Genomic DNA, 24,474 nt, shown 5'->3' with positions numbered 1-24,474 from the left:
CCCTGAGACACTTCACCCCAAATTGCTCCTGTGGGGATTGTCCACAGTATTGAGTTTGTAAGTCGCTTTGGATAAAAACGTCTAACAAATGTAATAATGTGTGCGTCACTCTTTAGTGTCCCCTGGTCTCCCAGCTGTGTGCGTCACTCTTTAGTGTCCCCTGGTCTCCCAGCTGTGTGCGTCACTCTTTAGTGTCCCCTGGTCTCCCAGCTGTGTGCGTCACTTTTTAGTGTCCCCTGGTCTCCCAGCTGTGTGCGTCACTCTTTAGTGTCCCCTGGTCTCCCAGCTGTGTGCGTCACTTTTTAGTGTCCCCTGGTCTCCCAGCTGTGTGCATCACTCTTTAGTGTCCCCTGGTCTCCAGCTGTGTGCATCACTCTTTAGTGTCCCCTGGTCTCCCAGCTGTGTGCGTCACTTTTTAGTGTCCCCTGGTCTCCCAGCTGTGTGCGTCACTCTTTAGTGTCCCCTGGTCTCCCAGCTGTGTGCGTCACTTTTTAGTGTCCCCTGGTCTCCCAGCTGTGTGCGTCACTCTTTAGTGTCCCCTGGTCTCCCAGCTGTGTGCGTCACTTTTTAGTGTCCCCTGGTCTCCCAGCTGTGTGCGTCACTCTTTAGTGTCCCCTGGTCTCCCAGCTGTGTGCGTCACTCTTTAGTGTCCCCTGGTCTCCAGCTGTGTGCGTCACTCTTTAGTGTCCCCTGGTCTCCCAGCTGTGTGCGTCACTCTTTAGTGTCCCCTGGTCTCCCAGCTGTGTGCGTCACTCTTTAGTGTCCCCTGGTCTCCCAGCTGTGTGCGTCACTCTTTAGTGTCCCCTGGTCTCCGTTGTGTTTGAGCTTCTTCAGCGTTTGGTTTCTGCAGCTTTTAGTAAACGCTGCGCATGTCTCCTCAAGTTGCTGGATGTTCTCTAAATGCTGCATGTGATGTCAAGTTGCTGATGATGTTTCTTCATGTGGAACCTTTGGGGTTTTATGTGTGTTGGGACCAGACTGGTTGGGACGTTTTAGCGCGTTTTACTCAGGTCGGCCACCGTATATTTCCCGTCACAATATGAAAGTGATAAATATATTGCAGCTTTATTCTCCACTGCGTAAATAAAGCTCTAAAAATCCACTCCACTAAACCTAAACAGATTGATGTCTTTATAAAGTGCCGATGGGGTGTTCAAGATTATCTGAGCCATTCCACACATAAATCCCGGTTTAACCTACAAACAAACACACACACACACACACACACACACACACACACACACACACACACACACACACACACACACACACACACACACACACACACACACACACACACACACACACACACACACACACACTCTCTCTCTCTCTCTCTCTCACACACACACAGACACACACGGCTGCTGTATTTATATCCATTTAAAAATATCCTTAAGTTCCTCTTTGGTTTGATTTGTAAAGTTATGAAACCGCGTGTTGTTGTCGGCGGGGAACTAGATCAGAAGTTCTCGTGAGTTGTACATCTGGAGCAGCAGAGGATAAAGAAACAGCAGCTGTAGAAACACACACACACACACACACACACACACACACACACACACACACACACACAGACAGACAGACAGACAGACAGACAGACAGACAGACAGACAGACAGACAGACAGACAGACAGACAGACAGACAGACACACACACACACACACACACACACACAGCATGGATTCACTGAGGCATGTTTTGGGTCTCAACATGATCCTATATTTGTCTTTGTTTACAAAATGAGCACTTCCTGTTTACAGTGTAGCCACAGACAACTTTCACTAATATCAGAATAAATATATATACATTTATATATATCTTTTTTTATCCCGGGGGAAATGGGGTTTGTGACGGTCGCTCCATTTAAAAATGAAATAAAAACATGCTGTAGTAAGATTACAATTAAAATATTTATATAAACATAATAAATTAATGTTAATCGTCCAATACAAATGAACTCAAATAAAAAATATAAAAATAACAAAACTATGGACTTTTAAAAAATAAATACAGCATAAAAAGTTCCCTATTTATTCTGTATCTGACATCACTGAATGTTAAATGTCTCTCTGCGTCCACTGTTGAGTCTTAATCTGCAGATACCCATGGCTTTTGCAGAAATCTTGAAAAATGACACGAATAAAAACACTAGAAACATCTTTATTTTATAAAATAAACCTTTTTATTGTATCAAAAGTTGATCATGACAGCAATAACATCATGACAATAATATTGAATGCACAGAAATGGAATAAACAGCAACAGATTATATGAAAAACTAGTGCAAACAAATCACACATACAAAAATATATTGCACTTTGAAGTTTTTAGGTGGAAGAAGTCATGTCTGAACAACATTTGATATATTCATCTGTAAACATTTTTATCGTTTTGTTTTTTTTGCGAGCACGAAGCTCCATCTTTACATCCATGTTTGGAAAAAATAAAATAAAAATACAGCGAGAGAAGCTTCGGAGCAGAAACCGACAGGCGACTTGTGGTACGATTTGTTGTTGGTCTGAGTTGTGCTTTGTCTCTAGACCCTGTCTGGGTTCACACACACACACACACACACACACACACACACACACACACACACACACACACACACACACACACACACACACACACACACACACACACACACACACACACACACACACACACACACACACACACACACACACACACACACACACACACACACACACACACACACACACACACACACACACACACACACACACACACACACCCTCTCATACACACAATCACACACTCTTTAAGCTCGTCTTTAAGTGCTTGCGGTGGTCATTCTGTCTTGTTTGTCACGTCTCTTTTTTCTGCTTTTTGTTCACAGGAAGTCATGAGTCCACCTGAAATCTAGAACCAGAACCAGAACCACGTCTAGCTTTTTGTCCCGCCTCTAATGTGCCGTTTACATCGAGGCGTGACCATATTATTTGGACAGAATCTGCTGCAGCATGTAGGCAATCTGCAGAATATGAAAACCACCGAGAGGGAATGGGAATGTGACGTCGGCCATCTTTGGAGGATACGAGCTGACGCTACTTCATCCTTTAATAACTGATACAGGAAGTAGCGTAACTCTATAAACCATGTCTGTAGGCACTATGTTGTCATTGGCAATCCAACGAACAACTAACTAAACAAATGAAGATTCATGGAATAACATTTTAATCGTGGTCGCTGAGTGTGAGAAGTGTCCAAAAAAAACTCAACTGGTTTTGACCGTTATAAGTGCCCCACCCAGTACTCATAGTGTCATTTTGCCATACCTTGCATTGGGACGCACTTAGGCACTCGTAAAAATAAATAAAAAGTAAGTTCAGAAGTATGCAAATTGAGACACAGCATTAGCATGACTAGCCGACGTTTCGTTAGCATCCCGTTAGCATTACATTAGCTAGCTGACTTCTATCCTGATGAATCTATAGTTGCTATTGGGCCTGTGGAGCTGAACGTCCTGTACTGTAAGTTAGACATTTGCCTCCAAAGGATTGTTAAAATAGCAGAAAATGTTTCCTAACGCTAGCTCCAAACACCAGGTTGGCGCCAAAATCAGTAACAGTGATTGGTCCGTTCTTCTCTTAAGTCATAAGTAAAGACTCGTCTATTTAATTAAACAAGGCTCCTCCGTGAAAAGCTATTTCTGTAATGAACTTGATGCATTTTGTACGAAAAACAGCTGACAGATTTTGAGTAAAAGCTGATGGATATTGATGCTAACCTCCTAAGATGGCCGCCGCAGAATGCACCTTCCCATTCCCGATAGAAAAACAGTAATAACGGATTGTGCAAAGTTCACTGTAACGCTCCCTGAGATCTTAGTGTTTCCTCCTCGGAGCCTACAGTGGTGTCAGAGAACTTCTTTCTTTTTTTTTAAATTTTTTTTTTTTTGCCTCGTCTTGAGCACAGGAGGATATCGAGGATCCAAAGCTAAAAAAAAAACAACCCTGGTCCATACGTCACCTAATACTCAATGTCTGCTGCCCCCCTCTGGCCTTTTCACATGATATTTAATCTGGGGGCGGTGCAGCTGCAGGGGGACGTTGTCTCGTTTTGTGCAGAAGATTCCGTTAGCGTGGAGCTCCCGTTAGCATCGAGCTAACGTCAGCGGGACGGACACGTTTCGGGCCTCCTGACCTCCACGGGGTCTGGGTACGGATCCACCTACAGAAGGGAGGGGGGGCATGTTTACTGCTGAGGGAAGGGTACATAAATACACACACTAACACACACCCTAATGTCACACAGGTCAAGTGTATGTTGTTGGGAGACGTCAGTAAGGAATGCAAAAGGACTCAAATTGGCAACTGGGGCAAAAAACTAAACAAAATACCTTGTTTGAATTTAGATTGTTTACTCCAGGAAGTGGTAAACAAGTGACAAACATTTTGGGAAATACTTATTGCAGAGTAATCAAGTCTCTCACATCTGTGTGGTTAATATGAGGCCACAGAAGTTAGCTTAGCTTAGCATGCTAGCCTGGCCCTTTCACTCCAACAACACTGGATATTTTGCATATTTTGTAAACTCTTTTAACGGTTATTTATTATTATTTTTATTGCATTTTATTTGTATATTTTGTAAGCTCTTTTACTGCATTTTAACCGTATATTTTTCAAGTGACTGTTATTTTGTATATATTGATTGCATTGAGCATATTTACAAATGTGTCTGTTGATTGTGTATATATATTTATATACATATTTGTATTTAGTATTCCTCGGGATAGTGGGAAACGTTATTTTGATCTCTGTCTGGACACACAAACTGAAAGATTGTGTGTGTGTGTGTGTGTGTGTGTGTGTGTGTGTGTGTGTGTGTGTGTGTGTGGGTGTGTGGGTGTGTGTGTGTGTGTACCTCAGAGTAGAGTGGTGGGGGCAGATATCTGAACTCAGTGATGTAAGTGAGCAGAGATCCCCCCCCCCCCTCCGACCTATCACAGCCGACCAGACAGTTCCTCCTGTGAGACTCTGATATCGCCAGCTCACTGTAACTGGGAGGGGCTGCAAAAAAAAAAAAAAATAGTAATTAATTAAATGAATAAAAATACTAATAATAATAATTTGTAAAAAAGGAGTAAAACATGATAAATAATATTAAAATAAAACAATAAAAAAATGCTAATAAAAAAACATAAAGAATAAATATTAATACAAATAAATAAAATAAAACAGGATTAAATCAAATATGCAGAATGTGCGTACCCTCGGGGGTCTCTGTTGGGCCCCAGCTGCAGCAGCTGCTGATGCTGGAGCTCCTGGAGGTGGAGGCGTGCAGCGGGATGGTGCCGATCACCAGAGGGAGAGAGAGAGAGAGGTTCAGACCGCCGGGGACGTCCACGTACACCTGCACACAGGGAGAGGGCGTGAGTGTGTGTGTGTGTGTGTGTGTGTGTGTGTGTGTGTGTGTGTGTGCGTGTGCGTGCGTGCGTGCGTGCGTGCGTGCGTGTGTGCGTGTGTGTGTGTGACAGACATTCAGACGGCTTCATTTGAGTGGGTGTGGGTGTACTCAGAGTATTTTCATATACACATGACCTATGGTTCATTACATAGCCTGCAGTGTGAGATATGTGAACACTGTGTACTCAGACTTCCTGCACACACACACACACACACACACACACACACACACACACACACACACACACACACACACACACACACACACACACACACACACACACACACACACACACACACACACACACACACACACACACACACACACACACACACACACACACACACACACACACACACACACACACACACACACACACACACACACACACACACACACACACACACACACACACACACACACACACACACCCCCCCCATGTCACTCAACCATCACAGGACATGTTCCCATGTAAGGACAGTTCCCTGTTGATCATCTGGAACGTTATGCTTACTTTAGATTTTGCACACGTTGTCTGTAATATCTTGTGTACTTTTTACAGCATCTGCATACTCTGACGGTTTCACTGAACACTAAATGAATATATTATATATGAACCTTTTTACATCTTAACTCTATATTTTGCATAGACTTTTACTGCTTCTTGATTTTACATTTCTATATCCGGTATACTTTGGGATATTTTACATCTTAACTGTATATTTGAATTTTAATTAAGAGCTCAACTTTATATTTTGCATATACCTCCTGCTGCATCTAAACTCTTTTTATGTTCTTAACCGTATATACATTTCTTATACTCTTCACAGAATCCTTTTGAACTAGCTGTTGCCTGTACATGTTGCACCTCCTCCCTGCGTCTCAGCTGTATGTTTTCTATACATTTTTAATAAGATAACTTAAGATCTACTTGGATGAGCCCAAATTGGGGAACTTTTTAATGCGTTAAATGAACTTTCTGCTAATTTAAAGCCTTTTTTACTGCTTCTTAATTCTGTATTTTTGTACACTTTTTGCTGCATGATAATTATATATTAATGGGACACTTGGTACATTATGAAACATTATGAAACTTTATGAAACGTTATGAAACGTTATGAAACTTTATGAAACATTATGAAACGTTATGAAACTTTATGAAACATTATGAAACGTTATGAAACTTTATGAAACATTATGAAACGTTATGAAACTTTATGAAACGTTATGAAACTTTATGAAACTCTAGAGGGCGAGGACGTTCTCCACGCGGATGATGGGGCAATCCAAGATGGAGGGGGACACGGGGGGGATCTTTTAACTCTTACAGTGCTATCTGAACTGTATATTTTGTATACTTTATGAAAGTACTTATTGCTAAATGTACTACCTTTTCTCCTGCTTCTTAATTCTATATTTTTGTACATGATAATGATATATTAATGGGACTCTTGGGAGTGTTTGTACATTATGAAACTCCAGAGGGCGAGGACGTTCTCCACGCGGGTGATGGGGCAGTCCAAGATGGAGGGGGACACGGGGGGATCTTTTAAATATCTCGTATAGTGCTATCTGAACTGTATATTTTGTATACTTATTTAATGTACTTATTGCTAAATGTACTATCTTTTATCCTGCTTCTTAATTCTGTATTTTTGTACATGATACTGATATACTAATGGGACTCCTGGGAGTGTTTGTACATTATGAAACTCCAGAGGGTTATGTTATTTCTAATGAACTTTAATCTCACTCACCACGAGGACGTACTCCACGCGGATGATGGGGCAGTCCAAGATGGAGGGGGACACGGGGGGGATCTTCAGCAGCCTGCCCTCCCAGCTCTGGCTCTTGCCCTGCGGCAGGGTCTCGCCCCTCAGGTTGGACACCAGCTGCTGGATCTGCTTCCCCTTCCCCTTGGCGAAGAAGGTCTGCGTCTGGTAGAGCGCCGCCTTGGGCACCACCACCCGGGACGAGCTGTTCTCCACCTCGCAGAAGATCTGGATGGACTCGCCTGGATAGGAGGGAGAAGAGATCAGTCTGCCGGACTGAGAGAGAAGTCACCTAAGTGTGGGGAGGAAATTATTAAGATTCAAGGCTTTTATTGTCATTGGTACATACTGTAGCTACAGTGTAGATATCTGAGGTCAGGCTCCTCCAACAGAGCAGTACATACAAATCAAATAGAAATAGAAATAGTGCAAGGAGAGTCTCTATGCAGTGATTGGAATAGGATCATTAGATACATCATTTCTAAGCAGCAGCCGGGTGAATGTTATGGATGTTGTTTCAATAGTTCAGAGGTTTAACGGTCTTATGGCCTGTGGGATGAAACTGTCCCTGAGTCAGGTGGTGTTAGTCCGGATGCTGCGGGACCGCCTGCCAATTATCAGAGAAGCTGATCAAAGATTCAAGGACAAAGTTTGTCTTTTGTTATATTGAATACACGACAACACAAACTATAACACGCCTTGTGGTTAACCACCAACTATGTGCAATATAGATAGATGCCGTTAATCACTGTGCTGTATACCTGGCTGCTAAACCCTCAGCACTCTTACAGGATGGGTGTCACTTTTTTTATTGTAATTTTTAAGTAATAAAGAAAGTCGATCTACAAGTGAACACGATCAAAAGTAGCAAAAGTTCTGCTGACAGTCACACTGGAGAGAATATCCAACTCATCTAAACATCCCCATCATTACACCATCACACCTCCGGTCCTTAACCATGTGCATATCCCCTTTCTCCACTTCCCTTTGCCCTCCACAAATGTAAATCCTCAACACATGTCTCTGACAATGTGACAGATTCAAAGGCAGTCAGAGTATAAGACTACATGTTTTAAATCAGGGGTGTCAAACTCAAGGCCCGGGGGCCAAATCCGGCCCGTGACTTCATTTTCTGTGGCCCCTGCAAAGAGCTCGCAAAGAATTATACGTTTACATGATGATTTACAGAAGCACGTTGCCCATAAACTACATGTCCCATAATGCATCTGAAATTTGACTTTTTTCTCAGAATTTGACTTTTTTTAAATGTTTCTTTTTTAATTTCACCTCCTTTTTTTAAATGTCACTTCTTTTTTTGATTTTGTGACATTCTCATTGAAGAGATTTGCAATTATTTGCCCTAAACTTCTACATTCAGTCGAAGTTAATTCTGAAGTTATTACCCTATCTGATAATAACCCAATGCAGAGGCAATAATGTAATATAATACATCATTTGATATAGTCTTAAAGTTACAACCGGCCCTTTGAGTGCAACCATAATACTGATGTAAATTTGAGTTTGACCCCCCTGTTTTAAATGATTACATGTTCATTTGACACGACAAGTGTTCGTCAGCAGCTTTCAAATCAAACCTGCTCCACCTGTCAACAATCTGCTCAAAGATAGTTGGTCCCCCTGTCAGAGCCTTTCTGACTCACAGACCATAATAACCTGAGAGGCTCCAACAGCATCCTCTGGGACCCAAAGCGTGCTCTGAGAGAGAACCTGAACTGCTACCATCTGATGGAGATCTCTAAAGTCAGCCTGAAGCATCCTTTGTGCTCCAGTCAGTCCTCTCAGTGAACACAGAGCTGAGTCCAGATCAGATCCAGCTGAAGGCTCTCTGAGCAGCTCTCACTGGTCCTGCTGTTATGTTACATGTTTGTGTTTCATGTATTGAGTCTTGATATTTCTCCACACTGGAGAAAATGCTGCTCCAAAAACAAGTTAAGTTCAAATCTGTTTTCACTTGTAATAAGTTCAACAATAGAACAAGTGAACATGTGCTTGGTAAGATCTCTTGAAATAAGAAGGGATATTCAGATAAATCAGATTTTGTAATTAGCAGGAGAACTCATTGTGAACTATATTTGACCAGAATCAGGACATGTTGTTACAATAAGCTCAAAGGTTTTCTGTGTTCTGATGTTAGTTGCGTAATAAATATGTGTTTCCTCTGAGATACAACTCAAAATAAGATGTTTTGACTTAACAAGGTGATTCATTGTCTAAAAACAAGAGCCTATGTCTCACTGCAGTTTCACTTCTGAGGCTATTGAGTCTGATATCAGGAGTAGAGACATGTTCGGACTAGATATCAGACACAGATACTGGGAAAGATTTCACGTTTTTGTAGGAGCTGCTTGGAGGCAAGTCACATTTCAGACTTGATTAAAGACCATTAAAGTATTATCGTATCCTATAAGTGAGGGGTGAGGAAGAGGAGGAGGAGGAGGGGGAAGAGATGAAGAAGAACAAAGTGTGTTTTCTCACCTGGAGTGTAGCCCTTCCTCTCGATCTTGGCACTGAGGGAGATGGGACCTGAAGCACAGAACCAGCAGCAGAGCGTCTTCTCCTTGGACCCGGCCTGAGGAGACTGAAACACAAGCACACACAGCTCAGTAACATCGCACTCCGGGTCACAGGACACGGACAGATGGATTTATATATGTTATACATGTGTATCATGTCTTAATGTTTGTTTGTTGTGTGTGCCTCAGATTATAAGGGGGAAGAAATACTGTGTTACAAGTCAAAGCAAAAGTCAAATGTAGGGTTAGGGTAAAACGTGAAATACCAATTGCAAGGAAGTTGACTGTTCTTAAAATGACACAGACTCAAACTAACAGCAATGAAAACAAGACTAAAAAAACATGTGTATAAATATATATAAATAGCACCAATGACCAGTGTGTGTTGTGAGTTTGTATTTGAATAGTTTAAGTATCATTTTGCCAGGTTTTAGTGGAAAGATTGAAACACAAAGGCATTCCATGTTTAGTCTTTCTTGTAGTTTGTTCTATGAAGCTTAGCGTAAGTTCTTTCAGGAAGACTGGTATACTTCAGTCTGCAGCTGCTGCTAATCAGCTCATCACGGGCGTTCTCTCTAACCTATTACATTCACCTCATTCTCCAGCAGCCAATCAGCGAGCTGCAGCCAAACTTTAAAATGGCTCTCCTCTCTCCTGCAGTCAGCTGTGGTTTCAGGTGTTCATGCTGCCGCCCGCCTCCTCCCCCTCCCCTTCCTTTCATCACACCCAGAGCCAGGAGAGTTATCCAAAGACCTCATCACACCTCCCCTTCATCCCATCTCCTCATCAAATCCAGATCTTCATCATCATCACCAGTGTCTAGACCCCGGGGGGTTCCCTATATGCTCACGGCTGCATTTCCCCCTTTAGATATACCATTTCAGGATCCGGGTCCAATCGCCAAAGACTTAACATTTATTATGTGACGTGAGTCAATACATGTTCTCGTACAAAATGAATTGAACTAGCTTTTAGTGCGTGTACATGGTCTGCAAAGGGGACAGGAAGTGATGTATGATGCATGTGTTCTTTGAGAGAGGTTCAGAGTGTGCAGAGAGTCGTACCAGCAGCAGAGGCGTGTTGATGTCGATGTGTTCGAACACGATGAACTCTTTCTTCACTTTGACCGGTAGCAGCCAGGGCCGGTGCAGCTCGGCCTTCACCCAGTACCGCACGCTGCCGTGCTTCCCCTCGAAGGACGTGGCCAGAGCCCTGAGGAACACCCACACCATAAAGCTTCAGTTTCAGATCGAGTCTGACACGTTTCTTGCATCACAGCAGCAACAGACCATCACAACCACTGAAGAGGAACCTGCTAAAGACCCCGTACACGACATCAGATCTGGGGTTAAAGTCCTCGAAGGACGGGAAACAAATACTTCAGTTTCAGATGGAGTCTGACATCACAGCAGCTCCATTTGAAACACCAAACGAGAACAGGAGGATACAGAGAAACAGATATTTCACACACCATTACAACCACTGAAGTTTGTAGTGGTTTGTGGAACAGTCATACTTGCCAACCTTTAGACCTCAGAAATCGGGAGCATTTCAAAATGCAAAATTGGGGGGGCGGGGGGAGGGGGGTGCTAGTGGATCGCCGGAGCTGTTAGATTAACATTAACATGCTTATTGTAGTTGTAAGTGCACTGACTTGCGGCCTGTAGCACCATCCTTGATGGAGCATATGTGTGGGCAGGAAAGGAGTGAGCAGAGAGTAGAGTAGTTGTCGATTCTTGTTCTGTTTTCTGTGACTATCTGCCGCACCCTCTCAGACTTTGAGTTGCGCGCGCTACTAAAGAGACGTGTTACCATGGAAACCAAACAATGGTGTAGCTGTATTAAAGTCTGAGTGGAAACAGTCGTGTGTAAATCTGATTTTGTCAGAAATCGGGAGAAATGCGGGAGAAATATGACCCCGGGAGGAAACCGGGAGAGGGCAATGAAATCGGGAGTCTCCCGCGAAAATCGGGAGGGTTGACAATTATGGTAACAGTACAAGTACAAGTGGAGAGGTATGATGTAGCAGTACATGTACACACTGAAGGAAAGTACCTTGAAGTTGTACTTGAGTAAATGTACCATAATACTCACATCTGAGGCAGGTTGAAGCTGAAGGCGAACTCGTGTAAACCGGCGTGCAGAACAGTCAGACCCTCCTCCGCACAGTCCTCGTCTGGAGGTTAGAAACACACACGTATGTAATAAATATCACGTGACGTTCACACACAGCATCACTGAACATCAGAGGGTGTATCTACACCTGTTAGAGGAGGAGTAAAGTCAAGAAAGCAAAGGGAACGGTTCGTTTTCAGTCGTTTTTCATGAAGAAATGACCAGAATCTGCAGTTCGTCACTCCTTAAAATATATAGATTTCTGCTGTTATATATTTTATATCCAGATACACGGATGGATGTTCAAAGCAAACAACATGGATGCTTCAGATTTGGCATTTTAATTCAGAAATATTTTTAGGTTTTTAATTGCATTTCTTTTTCTACTTTTATTTTATTTTAGATAGATTTTGGTCATTTCTGACATAATTACAATTTATTTTATTTTGTATCTGTATTGTATGTTTTGCTATATCTGTCTTCATATATTTTTTATAACATTTTTATTATTTCATATTTTATTTTTTATGAGATTTTTTATTTGTATACCTTTTATTTTATTATTGATTGTGTTGCTATTTTTGCTTTTATTTTATTTTGTTAAATTGTTATTAATTCTTGTTATTTCTGCTTTTTTTCTTATGTTTTTTTAAACTAACGTTGCATGTGAAAACCTACTTGGCAACAAAACGACTTAATTCACATGTTTGTATCGCCATATTTGAGTAAAACCCACAATGTCCCCTACATCAGAAGCAGAAGTAACACACCCTGTGGTCAAAAGAAAAGTCGACCTCCGTCTACTTCCTCATTTCTCTGCTTGTGTTTGTATTTCTCCGTTTAAATGTCTCCGTTAAACTTCCTGCCACCTCAGCACACATTCCGCCTGCATCACCGTGTGTGCGTGTGTGTGTGCGTGTGCGTATGTTTAAGTGTGTGTGTGTGCGTGTGCGTGTGTGTGTGTGTGTGTGTGTGTGTGTGTGTGTGTGTGTGTGTGTGTGTGTGTGTGTGTGTGTGTGTGTGTGTGTGTGTGTGTGTGTGTGTGTGTGTGTGTGTGTGTGTGTGTGTGTGTGTGTGTGTGTGTGTGTGTGTGTGTGTGTGTGTGTTCAGCAGGAGCAGACCGGTATGAACCAGCCTGAGCAGCCTCTTCAGCTGGAAACTCCAACCCCAACGCATGCACTACAACGTGACCTCCCATTGGTGGAGAAGTGTGATAATGTATTACATGCTGCGATCTGATTGGTTCAGCCCAGACAAGCCCTCCCCACATTTGTACAGCCATGTGGTGTGTTGCACGATATGAAGAGGGGGGGAAAGAGACGACGACATTTACTTCCATCTGATACTAACAGGTATAAAACTCTCACGCAAAGTTGAATAAATGATGACAGGAGAGAAACGTCTTTCAAACTCACAGCGTTTTATTTCATCACATTAAACACAAGCAATACAACATACACAAAGAAAACAGGAATAAGCATTACGTTTTGATATCTTTTTGTACACTTTTAACATCTTAAACTTTGAAACAACTTGTACAAACAATAGAAATCTCTTCAAAAGGTTCATTTCTGCAGGTTTCTATCAACTCCCATGGGCCTATTTCTCACACTTTAGGATTTATTTGACATTCATTTATAGATGTTGGTGATAAAAAGGGAAGACACTATACTCGTGTATTTTGCAGAGAAATTAATTCATATTTTCAGTTTTTCAAGCAGAAATGCCAAAAAAGAATCACTTTTTTGTCTCATTTGATGGTAAACTAAATATATTGTAATATATTTCGTGACATGGAGGTTTTAGCGAATTGTGACGGACATTTAATTCCATTTAGTTCAGAATACAAGTGACTAGTTACTGCTGTAATGTGAAACAAACTTCCTATTTCCAATGTTCCAATGTTCACACAATGACGTAAACAAACCCTTGATATGGATCACGTCGTTCGTTTTTAACTTAATTGGGTTGGCAGTTACATTTTCTGTGTAACGGTGTAATGGAAACTAAGGTCATTATTTACATATGACCTCATTTTTAGGCCCCATTTACACAAGAACGAAACGGGAGCGTATGCGTTTACGCACCGTATTCGTTTTCAAAAAAGTCTTCCGTTCACACGCATTCGGCTCATTACACGACACCGCTGGAGACGCTGTAGTACATATGCCGGGCCTGTAAGTGGCGTAGTAACTTCCGCCACGAAATACACCAAAAGCAGAGAGTATAAGATCCCCACCGGATGTGTAAGAAACAAACAAACAAGGTAGAAGATGGCTGATATTCGCGCAAGAAAGGACGAATTTTCGTGGACTGACGACGAGTTAGAGCTTCTGCTTACGGTCACACTAGACTACAAAACTACCAAAATACAGGAGAATGTTGACTGGGAGTCCTGCAAGTCTAAATTTAGCGAGATAGGGGACATATCGCGGCCGCAGTATCTGAGGACCCCGACAGAGAAGGATTTCCCTCACGACTTGAACGCCATTACACAGGACCAGCTTACCGCCAAGTTACAGCAAATTCACATGAAGTACCTTAAGCGTCGGAGTGGCCAAGGACGTGTTGTGCTCATAAGGCGGTCATGATGTTTGTTTTTCACCAGTTTGATTCAATGGACACGTGACAGACAGGTGTCATGGGTGAAGGAAAACCTGTTCATAAGTATTTCCCTTATTTATCCTTGCTTGTAACTGTGTCACATTGCAGACACTTACTCAGGGTAAATAGTTTTGTATTGAAAGATAAATAAACTATTTACCAATGTTTCAGAGTTGCAAATTGCATCGTTCCCTTGTCAGCTTTCTTGATGAATCATATAAATGCATTTCTTTATACTTTTTGAGCCATTGAGGTGTCGTACAGGATGTCCAACGCATAATGTGATTATAATATGCAGAAATTAACTTGTACACCTCTGCTTCTCTATTTTAATTATTATTGTTATTAATATTATAATCACAATTTTTTTTAAATTATTAGTATTAGCGATAATACTTTTTTTGTGTATTATTATTTATTTGAAATTGTATTATTTTTGTAAATTATTACAATTATTTGTATTTGTTTGTTTATTCTACTGAATCTTTCTGTTCTGCATTAAATATTGTAATATATACCCATATGTTTATTCCACCCTAATCCAATCATTTTATTTTACTAATTTATTTAAGTCCCTTTACATTAACATTTACCTTGAGACTTGGAATATGTGTTGTTTTAATCCATTAGAATACAACCAAAAGCTGCGGAAAAGCCAACAAATGGAAATGTTCTGATTAAATAAAAGAATCCCTGAAAGTTAAATAACCGTTTTTGTACTTCCTAACTTTTTACCCTGGTCTCCATCCGATAATAAACCAAACTCTGACAGGAAGTGCGTTCAGTCTGCAGATAGAGACATTCAATCCTCCTCGGAGACTCCCTTTTTTTCTTCTTCATCAGGTCCAACAACACGTGTCCTTAAATGATCCCACTGACAGTTCAGAGACCCTCACACTGGGAGTATTAAACTGGTGGGAAGTGACGTCACATGGAGGGTTTCAATGAAATGTAACTGTCCTCTGGATCATCACGTGCATCTCATGTAACAAGTGAAAACAGAAAAGAACACAGGTGGAGGAGGATGTGGTGAGAGGCTCAACAATCAGCTGACACACACACACACACACACACACACACACACACACACACACACTCATACTCAGCCGGGTCCTCCCCCTCCTCTCTGGCAGTTTCTGAACAGGTTTGAACCGCTTCGAACAAAGGGAGTTGCCTTATAGCGAGCCTATCTTCAGGATGAATTCAGTTAAAATGTGTATTCCCCTTTTTACTTTGAGTGAATATTGTAAAAAACATGCGGAAAAACTAAATGTATTTCCGATTCTGTCGCGATTTCGGTCCTTTTTACGCAAACGTGGACCGCAACTTCTCTCCCCGCAGCTAACAGCACCTCAACGTGTCTTACATCAGTCACAAAATGCCTTTTTATTCACCCTAACATGTAAAATGTGATGATCCATGAGTTTGTTTTACGTGAGGGGAAGCGCCGCGGAGTGCCTCAGCTGTTGCATCAGCACCACTCACTGATGGAGGTTTGGGGGCTCTGTTCGACTCGCTGTTATTAATAAAGTTTTGTGAGAAGTTTGCACATGTATGCTTACCTCTCTCCTCTCCTATCAGGGTGTCGTAGTGGTGAAGGTACTCCACCTCCTCGGTGTAGTTCTGGGTGTAAGCCGTGTTGGCCCCGGTGTTTCTAGACTCGGTCCATCGGACTTTTGCGACCCCTCGTGCGGTTACATCCAGACTTTTCACACGCACATCCCCGGTCACCTCCACAACCACCCTCCCAGACACCAGATCCCCCCCAGAGAAGGCGGGCAGGTTGTTATCATTCAGGCTGTCGAATAATATAGCCAAGACCCTCACTTTTCCAAGCCCCATGGTGAGAACACAATTATATTCAAAAAGAGTCTTTAAGTTGCGCGTAAAAGCGTTTGGCACATGCGCCTGACCTCCGGGTGCCCAAGCCAAAGAGCCGAGGGCGGCGGGGTGTTACGGTGCTCGTTCATCCGAGAGAGAGGCACCGCTGCTGGGCCAGCTGTACGCGAAGCTCCCGGTGTTTCTCTCTCTCTTCGGTCCTCTGCTGCCGGCTCCCGCTGCCGCGAGCTCTTAAAGCCTCCGTGCGCAAAAATAATCTCAACTGAGCATGTGCGCAGCCACCAGCACACACACACACACACACACACACACACACACACACACACACACACACACACACACACACACACACACACACACACACACACACACACACACACACACACACACACACACACACACACACACACACACACACACACACACACACACACACACACACACACACACACACTTCAGACTTTTTAGTGTTTACAAATACTGAGAGCAGGATGTGTCCTCTCAGGACATTTACTGATTTACTGAAATACACTTGTAATTAATGGTGGAAGAATATATTTAACTAAAGTATATCAGTGTGTCTCTACTTTAAAGAGTCCTCTCCTGCTGATGTTCAGGTGTATATCAGTATGTAGTGTCTCTACTTTAAAGAGTCCTCTCCTGCTGATGTTCAGGTGTATATCAGTATGTAGTGTCTCTACTTTAAAGAGTCCTATCCTGCTGATGTTCAGGTGTATATCAGTATGTAGTGTCTCTACTTTAAAGAGTCCTCTCCTGCTGATGTTCAGGTGTGTATCAGTATGTAGTGTCTCTACTTTAAAGAGTCCTCTCCTGCTGATGTTCAGGTGTGTATCAGTATGTAGTGTCTCTACTTTAAAGAGTCCTCTCCTGCTGATGTTCAGGTGTGTATCAGTATGTAGTGTCTCTACTTTAAAGAGTCCTCTCCTGCTGATGTTCAGGTGTATAACAGTATGTAGTGTCTCTACTTTAAAGAGTCCTCTCCTGCTGATGTTCAGGTGTATATCAGTATGTAGTGTCTCTACTTTAAAGAGTCCTCTCCTGCTGATGTTCAGGTATATATCAGTATGTAGTGTCTCTACTTTAAAGAGTCCTCTCCTGCTGATGTTCAGGTGTATATCAGTATGTAGTGTCTCTACTTTAAAGAGTCCTCTCCTGCTGATGTTCAGGTGTATATCAGTACATAGTGTGTCTACTTTAAAGAGTCCTCTCCTGCTGATGTTCAGGTGTATATCAGTATGTAGTGTCTCTACTTTAAAGAGTCCTCTCCTGCTGATGTTCAGGTGTATATCAGTATGTAGTGTCTCTACTTTAAAGAGTCCTCTCCTGCTGATGTTCAGGTGTATATCAGTATGTAGTGTCTCTACTTTAAAGAGTCCTCTCCTGCTGATGTTCAGGTGTATATCAGTATGTAGTGCCTCTACTTTAAAGAGTCCTCTCCTGCTGATGTTGATGGCTCTAATAAAGGAACATGAGTCCCTCTAGTGGACGAAGAGCAGCTGTCACATTATTCTCAAAAAAAGGGGAGTAGTTTAACCGCAACACAAGACTAAAGTAAAGTAAAATAATCTTAAAATTACATGAAAAATAAAACTTTTTAGATACAACATTTATAAATAAAGTATAAAAGAATATCTTTTAATGAGAACATAATAATAATAACAATACAAAATAATTTAAAACTAAATGTTAAATGTCACTTTGGAAAAATTAAGATAATCATGTCATAAGAAAAAGATAAAAATAATTGATCAATACAAAAATTATTAAAAAAAATCTAACATAATATGATATATTTTATATTTAAAATAATATAAATTAGAAGTAACTAATACATACATTTGAAAAATACAGATATGAAATGTACAGTAAAAAAACTAATCATGTAAACATAACAAATAATAAATGAATAACCTAAATAAAATAATAATAATAAATAAACAAACAGACAAATAAATGACAACAATATTAAGGCCTACACAATAAAGACTTTAGACATGGCGAATAACATTTGATTTGAACACATTTTTGAAAAACTTACATTATACGATGAGAACTTTTTAAATTTAAATTTAAATACCAGAAAAAGTCGCTGAAAATTCTCCTGTTTTTCATCTTCTTCTTTATTAAAGGGATCCAGAGAGACTCAGCTGACAGATCAGTCTGCACGCTACTTTAATACATGTAAACAAACACAGGCTATAAATAGCTGCTAACTGACTAATGACTTTAAACTTCCTGCATAGAGCCCGCAAAGCATCCTGGGAAGTGTAGTTCTTAAAGCTAACAGCGTGAGCATAGACTTAAAAAAGACAGGATGGGAGAAATACTCAGATCTTGTACTTGAGTAAAAGTAGAAGTACTCTGATCTTGTACTTGAGTAAAAGTAGAAGTACTCTGATCCTGTACTTGAGTAAAAGTAGAAGTACTCAGGTCTTGTACTTGAGTTAAAGTAGAAGTACTCAGATCTTGTACTTGAGTTAAAGTAGAAGTACTCAGATATTGTACTTGAGTAAAAGTAGAAGTACTCAGGTCTTGTACTTGAGTATAAGGAGAAGTACTCAGATCTTTTACTTGAGTAAAAGTAGAAGTACTCAGGTCTTGTCCTTTAGTAAAAGTAGAAGTACTCAGATCTTGTACTTGAGTATAAGGAGAAGTACTAAGATCTTGTACTTGAGTAAAAGTAGAAGTACTCAGATATTGTAGTTGAGTAAAAGTAGAAGTACTCAGATCTTGTACTTGAGTAAAAGTAGAAGTACTCAGATCTTGTACTTGAGTAAAAGTAGAAGTACTCAGATATTGTACTTGAGTAAAAGTAGAAGTACTCAGATCTTGTACTTGAGTAAAAGTAGAAGTACTCAGATCTTGTTCTTGAGTAAAAGTAGAAGTACTCAGATGTTGTACTTGAGTAAAAGTAGAAGTACTCAGAGTGTAGGAATACTCTGTTACAGTAAAAGTCCTGCATTCAAAATGTTCCTCAAGTAAAAGTAGAAAAGTATTCTCATCAAAATATAGTGAAAGACAGTAAAAGTAGTCGTTGTGCAGATTGGTCCATTTCAGAATAATATATATGATATGTTTTATAATGATTGATCATGAAAGTGTTCTCAAAGCTGGTAAAGGTGCAGCTAGTTTGAATGACTTTGTATACTGCAGGGTAGCTGGTGGATTTACTCCAGGTGGAACTAAAGTCTGATTTAACACTTGATTATATTTCACATCATTAATCCACATCTGTAAAGTAACTGAAGGTATTAAATACATGGAGTGGAGTAGAAGTACACTATCTACCTCTGAACTGTAGAGGAGTAGAAGTACACAGTGGCAGAACATGGAAATACTCCATACTATAGTAATAATAACAAAAACAGGAGTCTTCTGATCTGTGTAGAAATATATTTTCTCAGACAAACTACACAGTAATTACAGCCAGCCTGTAATCTCAGCAGCAAATACCCACAATGCAACAGGACACAGACTCATGTGCAAACTGACAGAAGATGTAATTCTTTACCTGCAGCTCAGGTGGATCTGACGTCACATCTTAAATACATTCAGTATCCATTAATGCACTTATATTTCAGTCATGCAGACACACTTTGACACGTACAAAATGACACATTTACAGACATGCAGGAAATCACGACCGAAAACCTGAAGGTACTTCAGAGCGGACGACACAACGCCCGGTGGAACAAAGCAGCAAATAAAAGGGAAATAAAATACATTTTGAGAATACGTCAAAATGCATAAATTCGACGTTAAAAAATGAAAATAAATGAACGTAAAGATGAGTTATTTAAAAAAATAATAATCTGGATATAAGGACTAAAAATACCTGAATAAAACAATGAAATAAAAATAGATAATATTCAAGTTTTATACTTTTTTCTCTTTATACTGTACATGCTCTTATTTTAAACACAGATGTGGCTTCTTAGACATGTAATGAAGTGCATACGCAATACTTTCATTAATTTGTAAAATAATAATACTAGATAAAATAAGTAAAACCACGTCTCGTTTAAAAAAGACGGTGGCGGAAGACTTCAGATTTGTTTTTAATTAAAAGTAAAAAGTCCTGCGTTAAATTAAATACAAAAATAAATATGGAAGTTATTTTTTAAATGTCGTTAAATTAATATTTTTAAAATGTAGTTTCATTATTTGTATTACGTATTCAATTAATTAAGCAATTGTCTATACATGAGAGTAACACATGCGCCACTTCTGGGCAAAAGGTACGGCTCCGCCCACTTTTGGGGAAAAAAACGAGGCTGTCATTTGAATGGCGGTCAATATAAATTCTGAAGTTTTTGCCAATCCGATCAGAAATGTTTGAAAACCGTGGATTTTCTGATCTTCAAAGAGCTCGATTACGATGGCCAGTCAGGCAAACAATTACATTCAATCATCGGAAATCAACGATTGGTCTCGATATGGTTAATAGCAGTAGGCGACCGATGTCCATAGATGAGAGTAACATCTACGTCACTTTACAGCCCCGCCCACTTTTGGGGGAAACAACGCTGTCATTTGAACGGCGATCGAGCCTGAAGCCACAGAGCTCTTCTTTACTGTCCTTTCTTCTTAGAGGAAGTTCAGAAACACGTAACTCTGGATTTGTTTTAATGTTTGAGGAGCAATAAACGACACAGCAGCTTGTTGGCATGATACAACTATTATTTTCTGCCTCGCTCATGAGAGTAACAGCTGGCAAAATTACAGCCTCGCCTACTGATTTTAATTTAACCATATATCGAGCCAGATCGTCGATTTCCAATTATTTAATGTAATTGTCTGCCTGACTGGCCATCGTGATCGGGCTCTTTGAAGATCAGAAAATCCACGGTTTTCTTACATTTCTGATCGGATTGGCAAAAACTTAGAATTTGACCGCCATTCAAATGACAGCTTTGTTTTCCCCCCAAAAGTGGGCGGGGCTGTAATTTTCGCCCGGAAGTGACGCATGTGTTACTCCCATCTATATGGTGAAATGCCTCTTTAACCTGCAAAAATAATATGATAATTGTTTTTATTTAATATAAAATAAATGAAGTTAAAGTGTTAAAAGAAGTAAACCTTTTTGGTGAAGCTTTTATACAAACTAAATGTATATTATTGCTCATTGTTACTGTTAGAATAATAACATTTATTGTATTGCTCATGCATTGACGTAAAATATTTTATTTGGTTAAGAATAATTTTCTTTTTAAATGATTTTATCCATTAATTATCTAAACTCTATGCGTGCAAAAATGAAATAATTTTCCATAAGCCTGCAAAACAATAATAAAATATATATATATTAGAGAACAAGTTGCCACTAAAATCCTCTAAGTCAGCGGTTCCCAACCTTTTTCTCCTCAGGGCCCACTTAAGAATCAAAAACATGTTCATGGCCCGTATTCAAACATAAACAATGCCGAGGTTAAATAAAGTTCTGACACGTTGTTAATCCAGTAGAACAGACCGCTGTCAAGGACTGTAATGACCGTTGCTAAGGACTGTAATGACCGTTGCTAAGGACTGTAATGACCGTTGCTAAGGACGATCGAGAAAGAGAAAGGAAAAGAGGTTAAAATAAAAAATAATCTTAATAATGAAATGTTTCCACTCAAATCATAATGTTTTGCAAATAATTTGGCAGCAAATATTGAATTTACATTTTGGGCTTTTAGATGAAGACCGCACACAGTTAATAAATATAACTATTCTTCTGGCTAAAATACATATTTTTAAAAGTCAATCAAGGAGTAATCTTAATTTAAGGTTTTTCTTTTGGAAACAAATAATGTCAAAAAAAATAAAAAGGCTGAACACGGCATGACATGTGAAATAATGAGCTGTAACGAAGAGTGGGATTAAAGGAACAATAAATACGCCATGTTGTGTTTTTGGTGGTTTTTGGTCGTCAACCTATTTTTGTTTGTGAAATGTTGAAGTGATCCGACTGACTGTGTCTTTATTTCTTCTGTTTTTGTTTTGTTGTTGTCTGAGATGGGAATGTCATCTCCTATATGTTATTGTTATGTCAATGTTTGTGTCTTTAGCCTGTACAAAAAAAAAAAGCGGCCCACTTGCAATGCCTTCGCGGACCACTAGGGGGCCGCGGCCCACAGGTTGGGAACTGCTGCTATCATCGTTTACTAAGCAGATACTGTGAAAAAACATTTTCATTTTCAACATTCGGAGGATCTGACATAGTATTTGACTGAGCGTGTATAAATACTGCAGTACATGGAGTCACAGTGAGTTCATGCATCTCTACGGACACAGAGTTAAAAACAGCAGTAAAGAATGAATAAAACCTTCATGCAGCAGCGGCTCGCCTTCATTCAGTACATGCATACTCTGTGTAACATACACACTCATCACACACATGTACATTTCAAACACTGTGTTGTTACAGGAAAAAAAGACTCTTTACAAGATTTACAAAATAAGTTTTTCCAAAGTAATAATAAAAAAAAATTAAGAAATTGTACAACTTCCTCATATTAATGAAATATACAAGAAATAGAATTAAAGGGGACCTATCATGCTATATTGGAAACATATATTGTAGGGCCATACCTATACAAAACATGTCTGTGAAGTTTTTTGCTTAAAATACCAAACAGTTCACCCATTGTAGCCACGCCTCATCCTGCTCAAACCCCTCTGTTCCAGGCCTGTTAGAGAAACGCGGATTTTGGGTCCTTAGCTTTAAAAAAAAAAAAAAAAAAGGAGGCGGAGCTAATCAGATCAGAATAGCAGATAGAATATCAGATAGCAACTCTCTGTGGGTCCGCCGCAGATTTGATGTCATATCGGCAGAAAATCTGGATCAGCTCCGTTGTTCCCCCGTTTTTAAAAGATTTGGGTACGGGGGAAAAGAGAAAGGGTTTTATTTTATGACGCTGCGTGAGTTCCCCGACACACAAAAGACATCAGAAAGTGCATTTTTCATAATAGGTCCCCTTTAAATAAAATTATTTTACATGTTTACAGGAAGAGACGCTAACTTTGAATCGGTCATCTGCGTTTGCTGGGACTCTGACCCGGATCCACCCTCAGCTCGCGGTAGTGCATCTGAAAAATATTACAAGGGAAATTCATTTTAAGAGATTCTAAAAGAAATGTCAAATGAATAATTAAAATGAATTATAATTATTTTGAAATTTTTTGAAAAATACAGAAATTATTTGTGAACATTTGACACAGTACATACCTTATTTTTTAAAACATTTTAAAATACACAAATTATTTATGAATAAATAGGAAAATACAGAAATTATTTTAGATTTTTTTTTATTTCTGCATAAATATTTTCCTTTTGTGGGACAAATTAAATATCTGAAGTCATCAGGACTATTCACACATTATTTAATATTTTATTTATCAGTTTTCCTCCCCTCTCCGCAGCTACTCACCACCTGCACGTCGGAGGGCACTCTGGACAGGAAGTCGAGCAGCTCGTTGTTGTCGATCATGTACGGGTCGCGCAGCTTCTTTGTGAACTTATTCACACCTGCAGGACAACAAGTATTTATATTGTGTATTATACGTACTGTGTGTATCTGTGTTGTTGGTATTAGCACTGACCCCAGATCAGCACCAGGTAGCGCAGAGGGACGAGGTAGAGGAGGACGACGGCAGAAAGCAGAGCAGCGATCGCCAGCCAGCTGAGGAGGGGACCGTCCAGTTCACCGTGCTGCGGGGGGGACGGGGGACGGGACGGACGGGACGGGACGGACATGGAGTAAAGGGGGTTTATAGCATGGGGAAACACAGAAAATATTTATAAATACACATTAACCTGAAAACAGACTAAAGGGGGTTTTCATAGCTTTGGGAAAATAGAGAATTTATGTTCGATACATTTTGAAATATAGATAAATTATTTTTGAAATGTTTTTAAATTGAGAGAAATATTTAAGTAATAAATTCTTTGTTTGAAAAATTTGAAAACACAGGTTTTAAAAATACTTATACAAATACAACATTTTGAAATACTGAAACTATTAGAAAAATTACATAATTTTGGGGGAAAATGACTGAAAATGACTGATAATATTTTTTGAAACATTTCAGAAAGAATTTTTGAAACATTTGGAAAATACAGAAATTGATTTAAAAAAATTAGAAGGATTACATAATTTTTGGGGGAAAATTTG

General features: G+C 39.9%; 2 protein-coding genes across 2 annotated transcripts; both read right to left on the bottom strand.

Annotated features, from left to right (window-relative positions):
* Positions 1-2,162: 2,162 nt before the first annotated feature.
* LOC307023472 (arrestin domain-containing protein 3-like) lies at positions 2,163-16,533 on the bottom strand. Its single transcript, XM_079656763.1, has 8 exons — positions 16,021-16,533; positions 11,834-11,915; positions 10,804-10,951; positions 9,702-9,804; positions 7,191-7,447; positions 5,238-5,379; positions 4,891-5,036; positions 2,163-4,197 (listed from the first exon to the last, which is right to left on the bottom strand). Exons 1-8 carry the CDS (start codon positions 16,298-16,300, stop codon positions 4,138-4,140), a joined length of 1,218 nt encoding a protein of 405 aa, XP_079512889.1. The 5' UTR covers positions 16,301-16,533; the 3' UTR covers positions 2,163-4,137.
* Positions 16,534-23,255: 6,722 nt separating this feature from the next.
* Positions 23,256-24,056, bottom strand: LOC307025353 (multiple C2 and transmembrane domain-containing protein 1-like; the record flags this gene model as incomplete). The annotated part of the gene is made up of 3 exons (XM_079659987.1): positions 23,256-23,389; positions 23,731-23,828; positions 23,903-24,056. 3 exons carry the CDS (start codon positions 24,054-24,056, stop codon positions 23,333-23,335), a joined length of 309 nt encoding a protein of 102 aa, XP_079516113.1. The 3' UTR covers positions 23,256-23,332.
* Between the last annotated feature and the right edge of the window lie 418 nt (positions 24,057-24,474).

Source organism: Notothenia rossii (genome assembly GCF_949606895.1).
Source record: "Notothenia rossii genome assembly, chromosome: 11".
In the NCBI taxonomy this organism is placed as follows: Eukaryota; Metazoa; Chordata; class Actinopteri; order Perciformes; family Nototheniidae; genus Notothenia; species Notothenia rossii.
The sequence above is the reverse complement of the archived record's forward strand: the minus strand, read 5'-3'. Positions and strand labels throughout refer to the sequence as shown.